This window comes from Sciurus carolinensis, chromosome 8, assembly GCF_902686445.1.
Source record: "Sciurus carolinensis chromosome 8, mSciCar1.2, whole genome shotgun sequence".
NCBI lineage: Eukaryota > Metazoa > Chordata > Mammalia > Rodentia > Sciuridae > Sciurus > Sciurus carolinensis.
The window spans coordinates 5,140,801-5,160,952 of record NC_062220.1 but is presented as its reverse complement, the minus strand read 5'-3'; the positions used below and the strand labels follow the sequence as shown (position 1 = coordinate 5,160,952).

The 20,152-nt window shown below is 35.1% G+C and overlaps 1 protein-coding gene across 19 annotated transcripts in view; it reads right to left on the bottom strand.

The window, feature by feature from the left end:
* Positions 1–20,152, bottom strand: part of Kmt2c (lysine methyltransferase 2C) — a 268,206-nt gene that overhangs the window by 153,199 nt on the left and 94,855 nt on the right. For all 19 annotated transcript variants that reach the window (XM_047559963.1, XM_047559970.1, XM_047559969.1 and 16 more), the window contains 2 exons: positions 18,525–18,673; positions 17,490–17,599 (listed from right to left, as the gene is read on the bottom strand). In XM_047559963.1, the coding sequence (XP_047415919.1) occupies positions 17,490–17,599; positions 18,525–18,673 (259 nt within the window). The remainder of the gene's footprint in view (positions 1–17,489; positions 17,600–18,524; positions 18,674–20,152) is intronic.

The window sequence follows — 20,152 nt, the reverse complement described above, 5'->3', positions numbered from 1 at the left end:
GTATGTCCTCCTCATTCAGTTTAGGCAATTCATATGTCTCTAGAAACCTGTTGATGTCTTCGAAATTTTCTATTTTGTTGAACCAACCTAGATGTCCTTCAATTGATGAATGAATAAAGAAACTGTGGTATATATATATACAATGGAATATTACTCAGTCATAAAGAATGATAAAATTATGGCATTTGCAGGCAAATGGATGAAATTGGAGAATATCATGCTAAGTGAGATAAGCCAATCTCAAAAAACCAAAGGACGAATGATATCGCTAATAAGTGGATGATGACACATAATGGGGGGTGGGAGGGGTTAGTTTTAGGGTTAGAGTTAGGGTTAGGGAGGGGGGCAAGAATGGAGGAAGGAAGGACTGTACAGAGGGAAAAGAGGGATAGGAGGGGTGGGGGGGAAGGGAAAAAATAACAGAATGAATCAAACAACATTACCCTATGTAAATTTATGATTACACAAATGGTATGCCTTTAAGTCATGTACAAACAGAGAAACAACATGTATCCCATTTGTTTACAATAAAAAAAAAATTAAAATAGAATCATTATATATCCAGCAATCCATTACTAGATATATATCCAAACATGACAAAGATCATTAGATCAAAGAGATACCTGCACTCTCATATTTATTACAGCATGAGTCACCACAGCAAAGGTACAGATGTCCATCAGTACACAAATGCATAAAGAAAATGTGGACTATATGGACTATACATAATGGAATACTACTCAGTCATAAAAAAAGAATGAGACACTGTTGTTTGCAGCAATGTGAACACATAGTCATTATGCTAAGTGAAATAAGCCAACTGCAGCAGGTTACTGCTCACTTGTGAAAAGTAAAAAGTTGAGCTCACAGAAGAATGAGATAGAGCTGACTCCCAACCGACTTTATGTGACCCATCATTGCCAAAAGGCAAACACTTTAAAAATGCCATATAAAATTACCTTCAGGCCATGGGCATAAGATGAATATGTAACACAAGCAAATTCTGTGTTCACATTTGGATCTGATCCCCAAGGTATCTCATATGTATATGCAATATTTCCAAAATCTGAAATCCAAAGCACTTCTAGTTCCAAGCTTTTCTAGTAAGGAATACTCAACCTGTACTTAGGAATGAATTTTACAGAAGAAGTACAGAAGAGCCGCACAAATAAAACTATACAACACTGTTGAAAGTGAAATATACCTAAATAAATGGAATGAAATCGCATGTTCATGGTTCAGAACCCAATAATCCTCAAATTGATACTCAGATTCAAAATAATGCCAATCAAAACTCTACACAGCTTTTTTCTAAAAAATGATACTGACCTTAAAACTCAGATTAAAATTCAAGGGACTCAAAACAGTCAAAATATTTTTGAGAAAGGAAAATAAAGTTGTCTAGCATGGTGGCACACACCTGTAATACCATCAGCGTAGGTGGCTGAGGCAGGAGAATCTCAAGCTCAAAAGCCAGCCTCAGCAACTTAGGCTGTAAGCAACCTTGTCTCAAGTGAAAAATAACAAGGGTTGGAGATGTGGCTCAATGGTTAAACACTCCTGGGTTCTATGTCTGCTAACAAAAACTACACAAACAAAAAAGAAAGCAAAGTTGAAAAATGAACATATCCTATTTTATAAGGCTAACTACATAAGCACAGTAATCAGTGTGGTAAGATATATGTAATATATACACACACACACACACACATACATATATCTATCTATCGTATTGATATATATGTATATAGTTGATGCAACAGAATTGAAAATCCAGAAATACTCCCTTACACTTGTGGTCAATAATTTTTGAAAGAGTCTAAATAAAACTAAATGGGTAAAGAACAGCTTTTCCAACAAATGTTGCTTAGAAAACTGGATAACCACATGCAAAAGAATAGAGCTGGAGCATCGCATCATTTTAAAAAATGAACTCAGGGGCTGAGGGTTGTGACTCAGTGATGGAGTGCTTACCTGGCATGTGTGAGGCACTGGGTTTGATTCTCGGCATCACATATAAATAAATGAATAAAATAAAGGTCTATCAACATCTAAAAAATTTTTTTTTAAAAAATGAACTCACAATAGATCACACAATCAGGAGTGAACTGAGAGACTGGGGCGGGCAGGCTGCAAAAGGGAGGTCAGTGGCAGAAATTTAGCAAGACCCTGTCTCAAAATAAAAGGACAAGTATGTATTTGAGTGGTAAAGGCTTCAATGCCCAGTGTCCACCCCCTAACCCAGAAAAGGTCACGGATAGAAAGGTAAGAGCTGAGACTACTGAACTCTCCGGAGGAAGGAGAGATCTTCACATCCTTGGGCCAGTAGTTTCTCAGATACAACACCAAAAGAACAATTCCTAGAGAGAAAGAGAGAAACTGATATCTATCAAGATTTTTAATGTAGTGCTTTGGGCAGTATCATCAAGGAAAAGATAATCCACATGGGGTGGGGGTGGGGGGTAAACACCATTTTACACTGCAATCCAGCAATCAAGGGCCCCTTATTTACAAATTGAGTTTGAAGATGCCCAGAGAAAATCCTGCACAGAAATGTACATATCAGGTTTTCCTTTTCATAATTGCCAAAACTTAGAAGCAACTAAGATTGTCCTTCAATAGGCAAATGGGTGAAAAAACTGTGACTCAGCTGTACAAAGGAATACTACTCAGTGATTACTTATCAAATCATGAAAACATGTGGCTGAAAGGTCACAGAGTTCTGGGCAGCATTTAGAATGGCTTCTCCATAAAAAGACTAATGTGGAAAATCATCCTTATGGCATCTTCCAACACTGCTGATTTGTTGAGTCACACTGTAACACTGGGTTCTCTCCCCAGATGGCCAGCCAACTCCTCCAACCACACAATCTTGTACGTGAGAGCTGACACACATCCACAAAACACCTTTCTAGAGAGTTGTTTTCAAACAATGGACCACACAGGTGCTCAGTGGTGGAGCACCTGCTTAGAATGTGCAAGGCCATGGGTTCAATCCCCAGCACCACCAAAACTTAAAAATTAAAAAAATGAAAACAAATGTGGATCCCAAAATTTCCTTATAAGTTTCTGAGAGACCCCTAGAAGGAGGCGATCCCCAAGGTAAGCCTCATCAGAGTCTGTGAGGCCAAAGCTATTTTCAAAATATGATATTTACCACTTTTTCATGTTCATATTTGCACATGGCTCAAAAGCTATCATAGGTTTAACAGTTGCTGTCATTCTACAAATCAGAGAAAGTGGTACCAAGCTGTACTTAAGTTATTACATTCCCAAATGCTCCTACAACCCACAGTAAAATTAATGTGAGTCTCATTAAGATCATCATTGCTGGAACAACCATTTGACCCAGTTATCCCACTCTTCGGCATATACCCAGAGGAATAGTACTCAGCCACAAAGAAGAATGAAATGGCATTTGCTGGTAAACTGATGGAACTAGAGGCTATCATGCTAAGTGAAATAAGCCAATCCCAAAAAGGAAAGGCCAAATGTTCTCTCTGATATGCGGATGCTGAGTCACAATAGGCTGGGGGTGGGGGGGGGCAGTTGGTTTTGACCAAATTGGACAGTGGGAAATAGGGGGGAGGGGAGAGGGAATGGGAATGGGAAAGACAGTAGAATGAGTTGGACATCACTTTCCTGGGTTTATATATGAATACATGACCAGTGTAACTTCACATCATGTACAAACCACAAGAATGGGAAGTTATACTACATCTATGTATATGTCAAAATGCACTCTACTGTCATGCATAACTAAAAAGAGTGTTTTTTTTAAAAAAGGATCTTCAATGCTACAGCAATAAAAATTTGTCTTGAACCATGAACACATGTATTTTTATTATTTGTGTGACAAAAAGGGAAAGCATAAAGCAATTCTGTTGCACCAAAGCACAATGGTTTTCTAAGTACTTTTGTGATCAAATTACAAACTGAGATAACAGCTTGCTTCATAAATACCATTTGAACATGAAAAAACAAACGATCATACTTAGTCAGACTTGATTATTTGACAGATACTTCTTCAAAACTGACTAATCAACCTCTCACTTCAAGCAAATCAATTAAGAGTATGAGTGACCAATAACAAAATGTGAAAAAGGTATCTCCCAACATAAGCTTGACTGCTTCTCAAAACTTAAAGACTTTTCTGTGGAAACTGAAGGATTAAACGATTATATAAAAAAATACAAAATTTCTACTTATTAAAATGTGTCAGAAGTTGGACTATCTGGATTATTACTCAATGAACCAATATTTTCCAAACATACCCTTTTTTATTTTTTTGTGATGGAGATTGGAACCCAGGGCCTTATGCACGCTAGGCAATCCCTGAGCCACATCCCCAGCCCTCAAAAGATATCTTAATCATCTATAAAAATCATAGGAGGATAAAAGATCTATTTAAATTGCAAGAAATTATTATGGATTATAATGATGAAAAGGAAAAGTTTAGTGATTGGGCTGCAGGTTCCACCTCGGATCAGATCTTCTAAAAACTCACACTTTTTTGAGTTTTGGTGTAGAATCAAACAAAAACATTCATAATCCCAACAAGGCTAAAACTAAGATACTTTTCCTTTTTCCTAGTATGTATCTTTGTGAAGTTGGATTTTGTTCACATACTCCAACCAAAAGACCATATTTCAAATCACTAAATGTAGAAGAAGATATGAGAATTTAGCTTTTTTGAATTAAGCCAGACAGTAGTGTTTCAAAGTAAGAATATTATATAAAGGAATCCTGGGACCACAATTTTTTTAAAAAACTGGGTTACTAAGGTATATAAACAGGAATGGAATTGCTGGGTCTTTAAAATAGGTGTTTCATCAATTTCACTAGATAAGTACAATCTATTTTAATATGTGACTATTCTAATTTTCCATCTTTCATACAAGTTGCATAAAAGCTCCCACTGAACCAGACCCAGGCCAACATTACTACATTCACACTTTATTTTCTCTGATCTGACAGCTACAAATAAAATCCCAATACCGTTTCAAAACTGTATTTCATAAATACCAATGAGATGTGCAACTTTTCATGTTTAATAGGCATTTGAACTGTCTCATTAGTAAATCAACTGTTTAGATCTCATGCCCTTTTCAATATTGGGCTGTCTTTGTTTTACTTATTGATCTGCAAGTTGTTTTACATATTCTAGAATCTAAACTTTCTGGCCCAGTTTATTGCCATTATCTTCTTCCTCTCCATGGCTCAAGTTTTCACTTTTATGTTGTGTTTGTTTGTTGTGGTGCTGATAATCAAATCCAGGGCCTCCATCACACATGCCAGGCAAGCACTCTCCCCTGAGTTACACTCCCAGGCATATGATATCTTTTAAAAAGTTATTCTACTAATGTACTTGAATTCTTCAATATTCTCCTTTAAAGTCGCTGTTTTCTGTGCTTTCAGAATTCCATTGCAGTCTCCCACATTATCTTTTTGAAAATGTATACTTTTATGTGAAAATATAAAATGTCAAAAGAAACCTGAAGACATTTTCTTACTGTTTGCTGTCTTCATTGTCAGTACTTTGATCATATCTTTCAGTACGCACAGTAACTTTGATTTATTTATTTATTTATTTATTTATTGTTAAAATTGTAGAGAAATTTTGAGGTACTAGATGATATTATTTATATTTTAATTTTTTCTTCAGATAGCCACGTACGCTATAGAAGATCATTTTAATTCAATGTATACAAGAGCTGATCTGAAGCTGGGTTTCAAGTCTTTATAAAAAGATTTTTTTTCCCCCTAGTACTCCCTTATTTCAAGGGTGTAGCCCAAAGATCAGCAAACTTTTTCTGAAATAGGCCAGATAATAACTATTTTAGGTTTTGGAGGACAAGAGGTAAAATAAAAGTACTTATCTAAGATGAAAGAAAAACAAATTTTCACAAATTTGATTATTATTCAAACTGTGATAACTGCATAAAATATTCTACTACGTAACAAAAGGAGTGGAATCTGGAGAGGAGATAACATTTCACATAACTGAAGTTTAAAGTCATTTTTTTCCTATCATCAAAATTGATTGTATGTCTATCTATTCATTCTTAACTATAATGAGATTTCAGGCATCCATCTTTAAACAAAAATGCTGCCAAATACTAACATCAATTGACAGTATATGACCATTTTCTTTTCTTTTCTTTTTTTTTTTTTTTTTTTTTTTTTGTGGGAGGTGGTACTGGGGATTGAACTCAGGGGCACTTTACAACTAAGCCACATCCCCAGTCCCATTTTGTACTTTATTTAGAGACAGGGTCTCAATGAGTTGCTTAGTACCTCACCATTGCTGAGGCTAGCTTTGAACTCGAAATCCTCCTGTCTCAGACTCCTGAGCCGCTGGGATTACAGATGTGTGTTACCTCACCCAGCTGCGTATTCATCTTTGAAAGGTATTTATAAAATTTTATTACAGTCTTCTCTTGACCTTTTACCATGCCACTATATTGTAAAATAATTACTTTCAATTAAAGGATAGGTTGAAACTCCTCAATTACACAGTTAAATGCATTTTGAAATAGAGAAATTTCCTTTGTATTTGCCTTAAGGTCTTAAACTGCAACAGGATCTGTCATTTGAGAATAGAAAAGATTTCTCCAGCCAATTTATTTAGGCATGAACATCTTGAATTTTATTTTAAACTGTGACAGTGTTTAAAGTGGATTGCTATTTTTTTGTGATTCAAATAACACTAGATATTGTACGAATGACATTACCATGATGTAAGTTTCACATATAAGCACTTCTTTACCTTTGTAATATTAGGTTAAATTTGTTACTAAATACTATAAAGCCTGCGATAAGGGATTAACTTGCAAAGTCATGTATTTGATTTAATGTTTAAGGGCAATTTTCTCATTCAGAAAAAATTCCACCTTGGTCCTCTGCTAAAAAAAAAAAAAAGCTGCACTAAAACTTTATTAATTCATCACAGTGTGTAGAAGACTAATTCACTCATATCTAAAAAAATTAATGTAATTTAACAGTAGGTCCACAAGAGTAAATCAAATTCATTGTTGACACTATTAATTCATTAATACATGACAGATTTAAATATTTTCTGCAAAGGATCTGGTAACAAATACAACGTATAATCACAGGCTTTAAACACCTGGTATTTTAACAGCTTTATAAATGTATTGTACTGATGGATCAAGAAACTGTGACAGATATATACAATGGAGTTCTACTCAGCCATTAAAAATGAAATTGTCACATTCAGTGGGAAATGGATAGAGATGGAGACTATCATGCTAAATGAAATAAGCTAATGGACTAAAATAGAGAAGCTAGAGTAAAATAAAGGAAAGGGGGGAGAAGGATAAGATGACATAAGCAATCAACTGAATACAAATTAATAGATAAGTGCAAGGATGTTTAACAGGATAGAGGAAGGAGAAAGGGTAGGGGAGAAGACAGAAGGGAAAAGTGGGAATCATGAACTGGAATCAATTTCCAGGCATATATGAGTTTGTCAAGATGAAACCAACTATTACTATTTATGACCATTAAGCTCTAATTTTAAAAAAGAAACACAAATAAGTAAATTAATAAATTTGTCCTGCTGAGGTCTTTTCCTGCTTCAGACTCATTATTACCAGTATCAGTTACAACACATCTTAGCAGGTTCCACTTCAGGTTGAACAGAACTAGCATTTTCTTAATATCTCTGAAAATATTTTCCCTTATAGTTATTTCTCATAGACAATTCATAAAAATTATCTTCAATTGCTTCAAACTCATTATTGACTGCTGGAATAAATAACAACTGAGCAGAACTGATAGTATCTATTGACTCGTCAAAAGTCTACAACATTACTGCATATCATTTGCTTTTGTTTTTAAAATAACTCATTTTGCTCCCAATGACCTTAACTTATAAAGTAACTACTCTGACATAAAAGAGTGTTCAGCAAGCTTATTTTCTGTGGACACATATCTTTAGTTGCCAAAATCAAACACAATTTCATGACCTCACCATTGTTAAAATGTTTTTCCTGCTTGGCTAACAAATGAGCCACTTAGAAACTTACTTTAATTGCAGTCTAATTTTCATTTTTTGTTTTTGTGAAGAAATCCTGCTCATATTTGGCTTTAATTTACTATTCCTTCTCACCACTACATTCCTGTGAGCTGAAGACATTGTAAGGAGTACTCAGTATAGTACTGTTAACATGACATATGTAGTATTCTTTTAACACACCTATGGTGTCCTAGTATAATAAAATCCACTTTGCTATCCTCAAAAACTATACAACATGAAGTTCACTTTTCTCCTTTTAACATGGAAGGCACACACTGCTAATCAAAGAAGTAACATGCAAGGGCAATATATGTGGCATTCAAAATTTGAAATATTAAAAAATTAAAACTCCATCACTGTGATTTGCAGTACGTCAATCTTTGACTAGGTCACATATTCAAAATATATGTGATCTATGCACCAACGACTCAACTCTATAAATGTAGTGGCAACATGAGATCCAGACAATATGCTAATTAGCTGTGGCTTCATTAAAATAAAACTTTATTTTTGGACATTAGCACTTGAATTTCATAAGATTTTCATATATCATGAAATATTATTTGAAAAATGTAAAAAACACTATCAGCTCGTGAACCACATAAACACTCCCACCTAGAGGACTATATTTGACCAATAGGCCATAATTTGCTGACCTTTGGTACAGTCTTCAGGGGTCCCAAATGTAAGTAATAGACCAAAACTTTTTGTCCTCCCAGCTCTGCAGACTGCCAAAAACTCCTTTCAGCTTTCTAACATCTCAGTTGTTTTTCATGAACTGAAAAAATGCCTCCAGGGGAAAAACACTAACGTCAGGCTGACCCACGTACAATCCTCTGAGATCTCATTCTTTCAAATCCTTACTACTCTGCTAGCTTGCTGTTGTTTAAAATATTTCTTTGGAAAACTATTTTATACAACTATTTTAATTATTCTCAGTGGAAGGTCTGTTGTAACTTCTCTGCTGTAGATGGAGGTACAAGTAACATTTTCATTACACAAAACAAAAAACAATTTTAAGTAGTAAAACATGTATATATTAGTGCATAAACTATATAAATAAAATTTTTAAATACATTATCAGAACACATTAGGAGTTGCTGAAACTTAATTTGGAAATAAATGTTACTGTTACCAAAGGTCCATCTCTGGGGGCCCCAACAAAGTAGGTCTGGTCACTTACCCAAAAGGCAAAAGGTAATGGCAAAAAAAAAAAAAGAAGTTTTAATGAGTATGGCCACACCAGAAAACATGGGGAATACATTTCCAGCTCCACACATGGGGATACCGACATGAACTCCCGGGCTGCAAGTACAAGGGGGAAGCAGAAGTATGCAAAGTCAAGCAGGCTGGGTCAGACTGGGTTGATTATTATCTCAAGATTGGTCAGGTAGGACCTTGTCAGCAGAAATAAGAAAACTGCTGGAGACTGAGGGGGTAGTTTGGAATCATCTAAAGATGTCATCAATCAGAACTATTGGTCCTGAAATCAAAACTGACTGACTCACAACAAATGGAACAGATGCAAAATGGAGGCAGAGATGCCAGATAAACAAATATCTGCAGGCCCAAGTGAAGAATCAGTATTTTTAGCAAATTCATCTCTAAGTCCTTGTTAACTTACTATGGTCCAAACGTCAAAAGTTAATAAAGGGTATGCAATGAAAAAATCACCTCAAACAGAGTCACAGACATAGAAAATATTCCTTAGAAGCAAAAAAATTTGCCTATTTCCTATGCAATCTTCAAAAGATATTTTACAGATATGCCATTTTGTATTACTCTCCGCCCCTTCCCCACAGTTTACATCCAAGAGCTTCCACTGGTGTCAAAGAACATTCTCTTCATTACAAACTTAAGTTCTTTTTTTTTAAGCCAAACTTATTTAAAACTAAAGAGTAAAAATAAGTTATGACTTTTTTGGAGAAAAGTCTTAAGGTCAATGTCACTGTCAATGAACAAGACCACCTAATTTAGTAAGGTTTTTAATAAAGTATATAAAACTTGCAATTTTCTAAAATAGAAATATCCAATTTTCTCTTTGTTTCCACCCAACTGTGTTTCCTACATAAAAATTTCAGGGTTAAAGTTGGCACAGTAACAGGAAACAAACATATTTAACTTTTAGGCATATATACACATACATGCGTATAATATATGTGTATATATACCTAATAGTGTTCTGAAGTCAAACAACTACCTTGAATTATCTTGCAAAAACCAGACCTTGCACTCAGCACTGTGATGAAATAATCCATGAAAGATTTGATAGTATCTTCTTCACAGCCCTGTATTTTAGAATAAAAAGAAAATAATTTCTAACTGCACAGATGAAGAATCCTGAGTATCAACAGATAATATGATTGGGGAAGATGTCACTTGACATTAGCTAAGAGTATCAGAGACAGACCAAGAAACTGAAATTTCTAATTTCCCTCCATTGCAAATAATGATTATGAGCCAGGCGCAGAGGCACAGGCCTATAATTCCAGCAACTCAGGAAGCTGAAGGAAGAGGATTTCAAGTTCGAGGCCAGCTTTAGCATCTTAGGAATGCACCCGTGCCTCAAATTAAAAAAAGGATTGAGAATGTAGATCAGTAGTAGAGCATCACTGGGTCTAAGCCCCAGTTAAATAAATAAATACACACACACACACACACACACACACACACTTTATATTAAACATATTAGTTTTTTAAAAGCAGTTAACACTGTCAGTTAAACAAGGATTTCTCAACCTAAGCACTACTGACATTTTGAGCTAGATAATTCATTGTTGTGGAAGGCTGTTCTATTCATTACACACACACACACACACACACACACACACACACACACACACAAATATATACACACTAATTTGTTTTAGAAAATATCTTATAGAAAACCTCATACAAAAAAATTGAAAGCACTGGGAATACCTCCTTAAATCAATTAACTCAAGCTCAGTAATTCCTACTATACTGTGTACAACTTTAATTCTGTATCACATCCATTTCTTCACTGGCCTTCTTTCTCTGCATTGACAGAGGAAGTTTTCTATCATCTTTTCTTAGTTAACGTTCTTCATTGACAGCTTTGATTTGCCATCATTGCTAGGGAGGAAAACTGTCTATCATTTCAACCTTGAATACTTCAATCTTCAATCTTGAAGATATTACACAGGATTGCCTAACCCAAAAGAAAACTGATTTTTCCCTCATTCTCAGGCTGAAAATGACAGAAACATTTTCAATTCCTCCATCTAGTTCCCAAAGAATCACTCGTTCAATTCATCTTTACATTTTACACATAATAATTAAATCCTGAAGTTTACATTCATCTGCCTTTAAATATAACAGTAATGCTAATCATGGCTGTGTTCATGTGAACCTCTATCAATTCAAATACAAAAGGCCTGGAGAATTCAGATTTGTTAATGTTGCTCTTTATAGGAAATTTCATTACTGAAATTTCCCTGCTCGGCATGCAAAACTAAACAACATTTCCATTCCTTTTTCCGAGTACTCCCCATCCTAATTCTCCTGTCATTTCCATACATGTGTCCTTTCAGAATCCATATGCCCTCATATTATCAAACACTGCTCAAGTTGACCCTCTGACTAGAGTCTGTAGTATTAACCTACTGAAACTTAACCAACCTCCAACCACCATCTTAAATCTTTACTACTTACAAACATTTTCAGGTTCCCTCAGTTAAAATGTTCCCAATAACCAACACTGTCAGTTATCTACAAAACACCCATTCACCCTTCATTTTTAAAGAGCTCATTTTTCAGATATCCATCCTCCTCTAAGCAGTAAGAGGCCTCAGAAGCTGTGGGTGCCACCCTCAACCTCACAGGAGAGTTACCATCTAAGCCAAAATCATTGCTCCAATTCCTTTACCAGTAACTGTGTTAAGGTATGAACAATGGAGGTAATCCTCGCTAATGAGACATTAGAAGGAATCTGCTAGGACAGGACAACACACCTGGAAAGAACTTCCCTTAATCAAAGTAACACTTTTTTAAAGGTTTGTTTTCCTGGCTCTGAATACTATAAGAATGTGAAACTTTAAAGTTCCTTCCTGTCCACACTTCTTTGACCATGAGCGATTTTTGTTTGCTTTTACAATCTACAAAAAGAACCATAATGGTAAGAAGAAAAAATGGACAGCTCCTCCCACTAATCCATGCTGGTTTTACAAAGACACCTGACACAAATTGAGTGACATGGTGGAATTTCAAATATGCTTTTAGCAGGGATTAGGGCAGAGAATACACAAGAGATTATCAATTCTAAGTGTAAAGTAATTTTTAACAACTTATTTTTAGAATAAGACACTGAACATTTGATTCGGAACTGGTTAAGAGAATAGAAATAAGTGTTGGGGATTTGTGGATTCTTTCATCTGTAGAGCAATAAGGGGAGTATAGAAAAAAGAGGCTTTGGATAAATAAAATGATTAAACAGCCACAGCTCAAAGAATTAAATTAATCCCTTAGTAATGCTGAAATTATCCAAATTTCCAAGCTCTTGTTGCACCCCCAAGGCTCCACAGGGGAAATTTAAAATGCAGCAACATTCCCTTTCCCGCAACATGGACTGACAATTTGGCTTATTAGTCTACCTAAAAACAAATAAAGTTCCCCCTGGAAATAGTTAAAATAATCTGAGGGAAATTTCAGGGAAAAAAATGTCAATTAATAGTTGAAGAAATTATATTAAGCATTTTAATTTTTAAAATCAATAATATTGTCAGTTGAACAAAGGTTTCTCAACCTCAGCACTACTGACATTTTAAGCTAGATAATCTTTGTTTTGGGGGTTGTCCTGTTCATCACAGAATGCTCAACAGTGGCCCCGGCCTCTGTCCACTAGACACCAGAACAACACACCTCCCCATTTGAGCTCCCGCACTTGAACTGCCTCCAGTGGAAAATTCCTCTCATACATGTGCTTATCTATTACAAGACAGAAGTGACCATCTCATGTTTCAAGTCTTCATTAGGTATCAGACAAAAAACAAAAAACAAACCAGAACAGATGTTGTCCAAGCCCTCGTGGTGCTCATACCTTCAACAGGGAGATCAACAGCACACAACTCACATGAACACGTTCCACTGAAAGTGCATAAGAATGCATGCATACTCAAACATTTCTTGAGAAAAGATGTGTACAATCCATACGTTTAGGGAGTAATACAACTCCTCTTTCTGAGCTTTCTATCTTGTTCTCTCACCTGAGATTGAAAAGCCATATTCTACCTTCAGATCAATTTCATCTCTCATCTGAATAAATGTCATAGATTTTTAAAAATTATCCCTAAAATAGGGAGATCTAAATAGAAGTAGTATGTGAGTTTCACAACCAGTTCTCAAACCCAAACAAAATTATTGAAATTGAAGATAGTAAAATTTCACTCTCCCTAATTTAAAAGTATCAGTTTTTTTTAAATGGGTTTAAAACACAGCAAAATTCTTTAGACTGTTCTAAACAAATAAGGAAATTCCATGTCCAATTTTTTATGACAAGCTTTTGAATTTCAGTTTTATCAAAAATTTGCCCTGCTTCTGGCAATAAAGTATCAATATAAATGGTCCCAAACAGCTATTTCCAAAAGGCTCAACCCCCAATACAAGTTTCTTTGAAAATATATTATATTCTCATTGTTGAAATGTCACCTTTATCTCAAAGAGGAAAAATAAATGTTTATTTAATTCATTTAAAACTGGAGTTAGGTATCAGAATCCACTCAGCCACGTGTCATTATGCTAATGGATGACAAATTCAGAACATCTGTCTGTCTGCTGGTAAAAAGATGGGTGCAAGGTCCAACAGTAGTTTTACATATACTTTGCCTCTCAAGAACTTTTTGACATATGAAAGATTTCTAATGCCCCTTACTCCAATCAATCATTTATGTAGAATGTGTAAATATTGGCTCTATTTTTAGAGTGTTTTCTGACAATTTTATGTCTATATAAACTTGCATAAAATTAATATCTAGAAACACTTTTAGGCAATTCAGTTCTTTTGCGCCTGCTCCATGGTCTTCAGCACTATTCATCGAGTCTCTAAGTATTTACTGAGGAATGACTACACAGAAAAAGATATTCTTCTACTCATTCTAGTAGGAAGACAAATGATAAACAAGGTTATGCAAATATACACCATGTAAGATGTCAGAAAAGACAGAACATAGCAGGGCCATTATGGAAGGAGGAGGTACTTGGGATCTTTACTAGTGACCTTGAACTGCAAAGGACTGAGCTGGCTGATGTCTGAGTCCCTGAGAAGCCCATGGGGAGGTCAGTGTGCTGGAGGAAGTGAAGGCAGGGAAGCTATATGGTAAGTATACCAATGATGTCCTCGCCTCGTGGGACGTGGTATCGCCTCATGGTCAGTAAGAGCTCTGACAATTTTCTCTGAATGAGCAGATCACTGAGAGAGATGCAGATGTAGATGTAGATACAGATGTCTCAGTACAGACTCATGTGTGCTTCCTTTATTTTATGAATAAGAACCTAATATGACAATTATTTCTATTGTTGTTCAAATTGATCTAGTTCTTAGGAGCTCCTTCAGGTTGGCTCCTGTACTTTCCAACAGTTCCCATCTTTCTGAGTACTTCCTTACTTTTCAGCTCAAGAAAATCATGGCCCATCTTCTATTTCCCTGCACCAGTCCTATACTGAATCCTTGTTCCTTCTAAGAACAGTGGTTAGAAACCAAGATTTGAGCACCAGGTACTCTCACTGATTCTGGGGTGTCACTGCTTCTCGACCTTCTCAGAGCACAGGAAAGAAATACATACCAGCAAACTGCACAAATCTTGGTTTCTATATCTGTATAAATATTAAAAACCATTTTATATTTATACTTCCAATTCAATTTCAATATCACAAATTCTGTTGTAGTTTCTTCAACACTGAGAAACCTAATTCTCACTGTCTACACATAATTTACTTGTCCACTTCCAGTCTATACATGAGGTCGTTTTCTGAACTAACCCATACTGCTGCAAGAAATGGATTCACTAACTAGATCAAGCACATTTGGGCAGTTCTTTTGTCTTTACCTTCATGTTATCTAACCAAAGTATTATTTTCCACTGTTACTTAGGTTAGTTACCTCTTTTCATCCCTATTCCTTTCAGTTTGAATTCTACTATTTCTTTTTTGGATTCCCCAATATCCTGATTGGTGGTAATTCTTATTGTTCTAAGAATCAGAGTGCAATAAATTAAAAAAATAAAAAACCTCTGAAAAGTATCACTCACTTTCATCCCTGCTACATGAATTTGATTCCCTTCTTTCTACCTCTTTCTCACTTCTCATTAATAACCAGTATGTTTAGTTTCAAGTTTATCCTTCTGTTCCATGATTAAGTATATATTCTTAGATCTCATTTTTCTTACATAAATGGTAGATACCATAAATGTTCTTTTTCTTCATTTATTAATACATAATGGAAACCTCTCTACACCAGGTAAGAGACATTCCTCAGTATTTTTTTTGTTAAGCGCTACCTAGTATTCAACTGTATGGCTCTACCAGAGTTTATCCAACCATTTAAGTAACCTAAATATGTGGGCATTTAGGTTGTTTCTAATACACTGCAATTTAAACAGTGCTAATGGTCCACATTTTTGTATTGTTGGAGGCATGTTCAGGATTGACTTCTAGAAGGATCAAAGAACAAATGCATATGCAGTTTATTATGATCACCAAATTTGCCTCCAGAATACTACTGTTACCAATTGCATTCCAACCAGCAAAGCATGAGGGTACCAGTTTCCCCACAGCCTTTTCAACAAATGTATTTTTGTATGTTTGGAATTCTGTCCGTGAGAAAAAGTTTTCTTATTTGGTACAAAGTTTTAGCTAAATGGTTCATCTGGTGCCTATTTGATAATGGAGAAAACAACAAAACATAAAAAAGCAACAGAAATGGCAATAAAACATAACACTACTATAAATTTTAAGTGACTAAATCTAGTGATGAGATAAAGGTTTGACCATGCTGCCACCAATAGGGCCCTTATAATCTACAAACCGCCTACGTGCTACAAGTATTCTCTCAGCATTTAACTTGCTTGGGTCCACACAGTACTAATAACTAGACAGGTCAGAAGAAATGCAGACCTCCCAAAGACTCTAGCTGTCCTTTGTCAAGGACAGGGCAAAGCCTTAATCCCTAAATACTATTTAAATATTTATTAGTAAACATTTAAAAAGCAAAATACTACCTTCTTCCAGAAAGGATAGGTGAGGTAAGCTTCCTTTTAACTATCATCTCAGCACAGTAAAGACAAAGACCTACTTATACATACACACACATCTACTTTTCTGTATTTGTCATGAATATCACCATGTGTACTGGTTTCCTCTGATGGTAGTGTAACACCATAAAGTTCACATTGGCCTTAGTTCATGGCATTCCCTATAACAATTTCACTGCAACTCAGGAAAAATCAACCAAACCAACCTACTTTTAAAGTAATTCACAAAAGAGATGGTTCTCACTAGTCCATCAAGTCAATCTGGTTAAGTATGTTCAGACTAGGCAATGTACTATTAAGCATTATACTGTTCAAAACCTGATAACATACATTCAAATATAATGCCAAATTTTCCAAACAAGCATTCTGGCTTGACTATTCTCAAGGTAATAGTTACCTATCCCTGTGAGTAGAATAAAGTTACTGTTATAAAAATTAAGTAATTACTTGAATCAAGGTCTTCGATTCAACTATACTTTTGAGAGCTTTGCCTTTTTTTACCTAGTAAGCCCATAGAGTGTAGTCTAAAATTTCTAGTTTTAATGTTCCTTTAGGAATGTCTCACTTCTTCCAAATACACATGTAAAAAACCAAAGCAATAACATTTCACAGTTTCCTGTTCTTACAGATGGGTGGTAACTGTTGCATTTATTTTTGTGTTTGCTTCAAAAAAAAAAATCATATGGAAATGACAGCAGTGAAAGCTCTGAAAAATGGAAGACTACATGCACATTATGTAAGGATCACATCAAAAAGATTAAGTGAACCACCAAACTGGACAAAAAAGATTTTTAGTCAATGTTTAAAATATCAGAATTATGCTACCCTGCAGAATAAAACACATGTCAAGTATCTTGTGACTCTTATTTTGAAGCTTCCTCAGTTTTATCTTAAAGAATAAACATATGGATGTTAAAGTAGATAGTAGCAATTCCCATTTTCAAAAACATTAGTTTTTTCTTTGGATGTAAAACACTAAAGATTTAAGTTTACCAAATAACTGAACATACTATATTCTAGTGGTCTATACAAATTACTCCATATGAATTACTAATGGACTATTTTGAGGTTTTTTTATACTACGGTAATGATTTAACAAATAGTTCTTACAAATGAACCTTTATGTTGGCTAAATTAAATTTCATAAAACCATGGTTTAAATTTTGGCTTCTTTTACTTACTTCTGTGCTCCCTGAGACAACAGCTTTATCCACGTTCACTAACAATGGTTCTTCCACCTGGCACACTCCCAGAGACCACTCCACACAACGACGATGAGCCCAACAAGTGCCTCCAATGTGAAAAGTGAGAAGCAGAAAATGAATAACATCAAAACTATTAATGCAAACAAAGACCTAAAATGTCTAAGTCATCTTTAATGTGTAAACACAATGGCATCTCATATCTCCCCTCAACAGCTCTTCTCAGACCGTGGCCCAGTCTCAGCCAGCAGCACCAGCGCCAACCTGGGAACTTGTTAGAAATGCAAAATCTCAGGCTACCTACATTGAGAACAACTGAATCAAAAATTCTTGCAGGGCAGCCCAGTGATTTAAGCTGAAACAAAGTTAGTTTTTATTCACTTTATTTAAATATTACCATGTTCTATTTGGTATCAATAGAAAAACAAAAGGGACGTTATTTAATACCTTGTTGATGACAAAGGGGATGTTTGAAAAATTAATAACACATGCACTCTATTCTACTCCATCCCAAGCAAGAGCACCCATCACTCATCAATCACAGCTTAGTCTTTAAATTCTCTATCATACAGCACTTGAACCACTATCAATAAGTCTGTGGTTCAAACAGCACCATGTCATGAATGTGAGCTCATTATACTGTTTATAATAAAAAGAATCCATATGGCTAAAATCTACTGTCCTCCAACCCCACAGGAGGTAGACCTAGAGTGCTGTGTTCCCCCAAGTCTTCACACACTCCTTTAAAATTTTCTCTTTCCTCAATTTTCAGTACCCATGGGGTTGCTATCCACATAGTAAATATAAATATTTATAAAAGCATTCAGTCCAGTGTTAACTGTGCAGATTTTAAATAACTTACATAACCATAATTAGACAATTTCTTTTACCTAATCAACATATTTAATGACGTTTTTATAATATGACCCTAATTATTTCTAGATGAAAAGTATTTACTATTGGGTAAGTGCTTCCAGAATCAAGAAGCAGCTGTTACCAAAGAGAAGCCCCTACCTGTAGGATCAAATAAGGCTTGGACATCAATGGCATCCGGAAGGCCAACCAGACTGAGTTCATCCCACAGTTTACCAGCCTGATCATCGGAAGCTGTCTGCGTGCTTACACTTACACAAGACACTGAACTCTGTGGAGAAGATCGCTCTCTGAAAATAAAGTGAAATAAGATAAATAGCTGTGAAAGTGATAAGAAGTAGAAAACTGCTTCATTTTATAACAATTTGAGTACAATGTACTGCCAAATAAATTTTATTAGACATAAACTGTCATAAAAACTTTTAGATTTCTCCTATTATTCAGAGAATAATATTAAAATGGGTGCCATATTATTTCATGTAATCAACTAAGAGAGAGTCTCCAAATCCGTAAGAATTAAAATTAGTTATAAATTCATTTTTCCATTCTCTTTAAAAAAAAAAAAAAAAAGAAAAACAGACTCTAGTCAGGAACCATGTTTTAACACATACAATGACTATTCCCTTTGTCCTTACTTAAATGCTTACAAAACGTAACTTGAGAAATTCTTAATGCGCTTTATCTTAGAGAACTGCTACAGCAGAGGTGGCAGTTCACTTTATGTAAAGAAAGGTTATTTCCCAGGGAAAACACAGTGTGAAAGGGAAGGCGGGGAGTGGAGGTGGGGTGGAACACGTCAGCTGTAGCTTCTTACGGTCCCCTCAACAAATCTCAACTGCTGGCCTGTGGCGTGAGGTTGCAAGTAGTCTCAATCAAGACTGCACTCACAGATCAGAAGTCAGAACAAAAGCAAAATAGCTACTAACAGCATAAGAAAGACAGTCTAGCAGCTAACACTACGGTATTTAAAAAAAAAAAATGAATGTCAAATGCTGAATAAATGATAACAAAAGAGATTTCAGGTTTTCAAGCCCTAACAATTTATTATTTAAGAGCATTCAGTAAACAAAGATGGCTACTGTGTTCAACATTAAATACAGGAAGTCAGAGGACTGCCACTAAAACTTAAATCTTCTCCTAATATCATAGTATTTTAACCTGATGATAATTCTGGATTAAATCACTATTGAATATAGATCATAACTCACTGCACTTCTGTATGCTGGATATTTATCATGATTCCTATTAAGAGAAAATCAGCACAATGACCAGGGTACTAAACTTTTTTATACCTGGAATCATTGAAAGAAAAAAAGTATTAACATATTTCAATAAGTACATTTAAGTATCAAACCATATAAAATAACCAGTAACTTTATGTTTAGCATTAGAAATGCATAAAAAGGTTCAGCATGCTATACTAACTTTAAATTCTCATTTTTATAAATGCCCACAGAAAAATGAGAACAAATACTTTTGTACACATACAATCTCCATTCCTACAAATATATTCATTACTAATCATTGTTATTTTATTGGGAGAAATAAAGACTAACAGGTCATCTATAAATAGTATTATTTCAGCATTTTTTGCACTAATATTTGATGGGAAACGGGGTGTAAAAACCAATGGAACGACTAACCAATCTATGACTGATCAGTTCCTAACCAGAAGCTTAGTCAAATTCAACCATCAGGCTTTGAGACTAATTTATATGTATATACCATATCAGATGCCAATGTCAATCCTACAGATGGCAGCAGCTCAG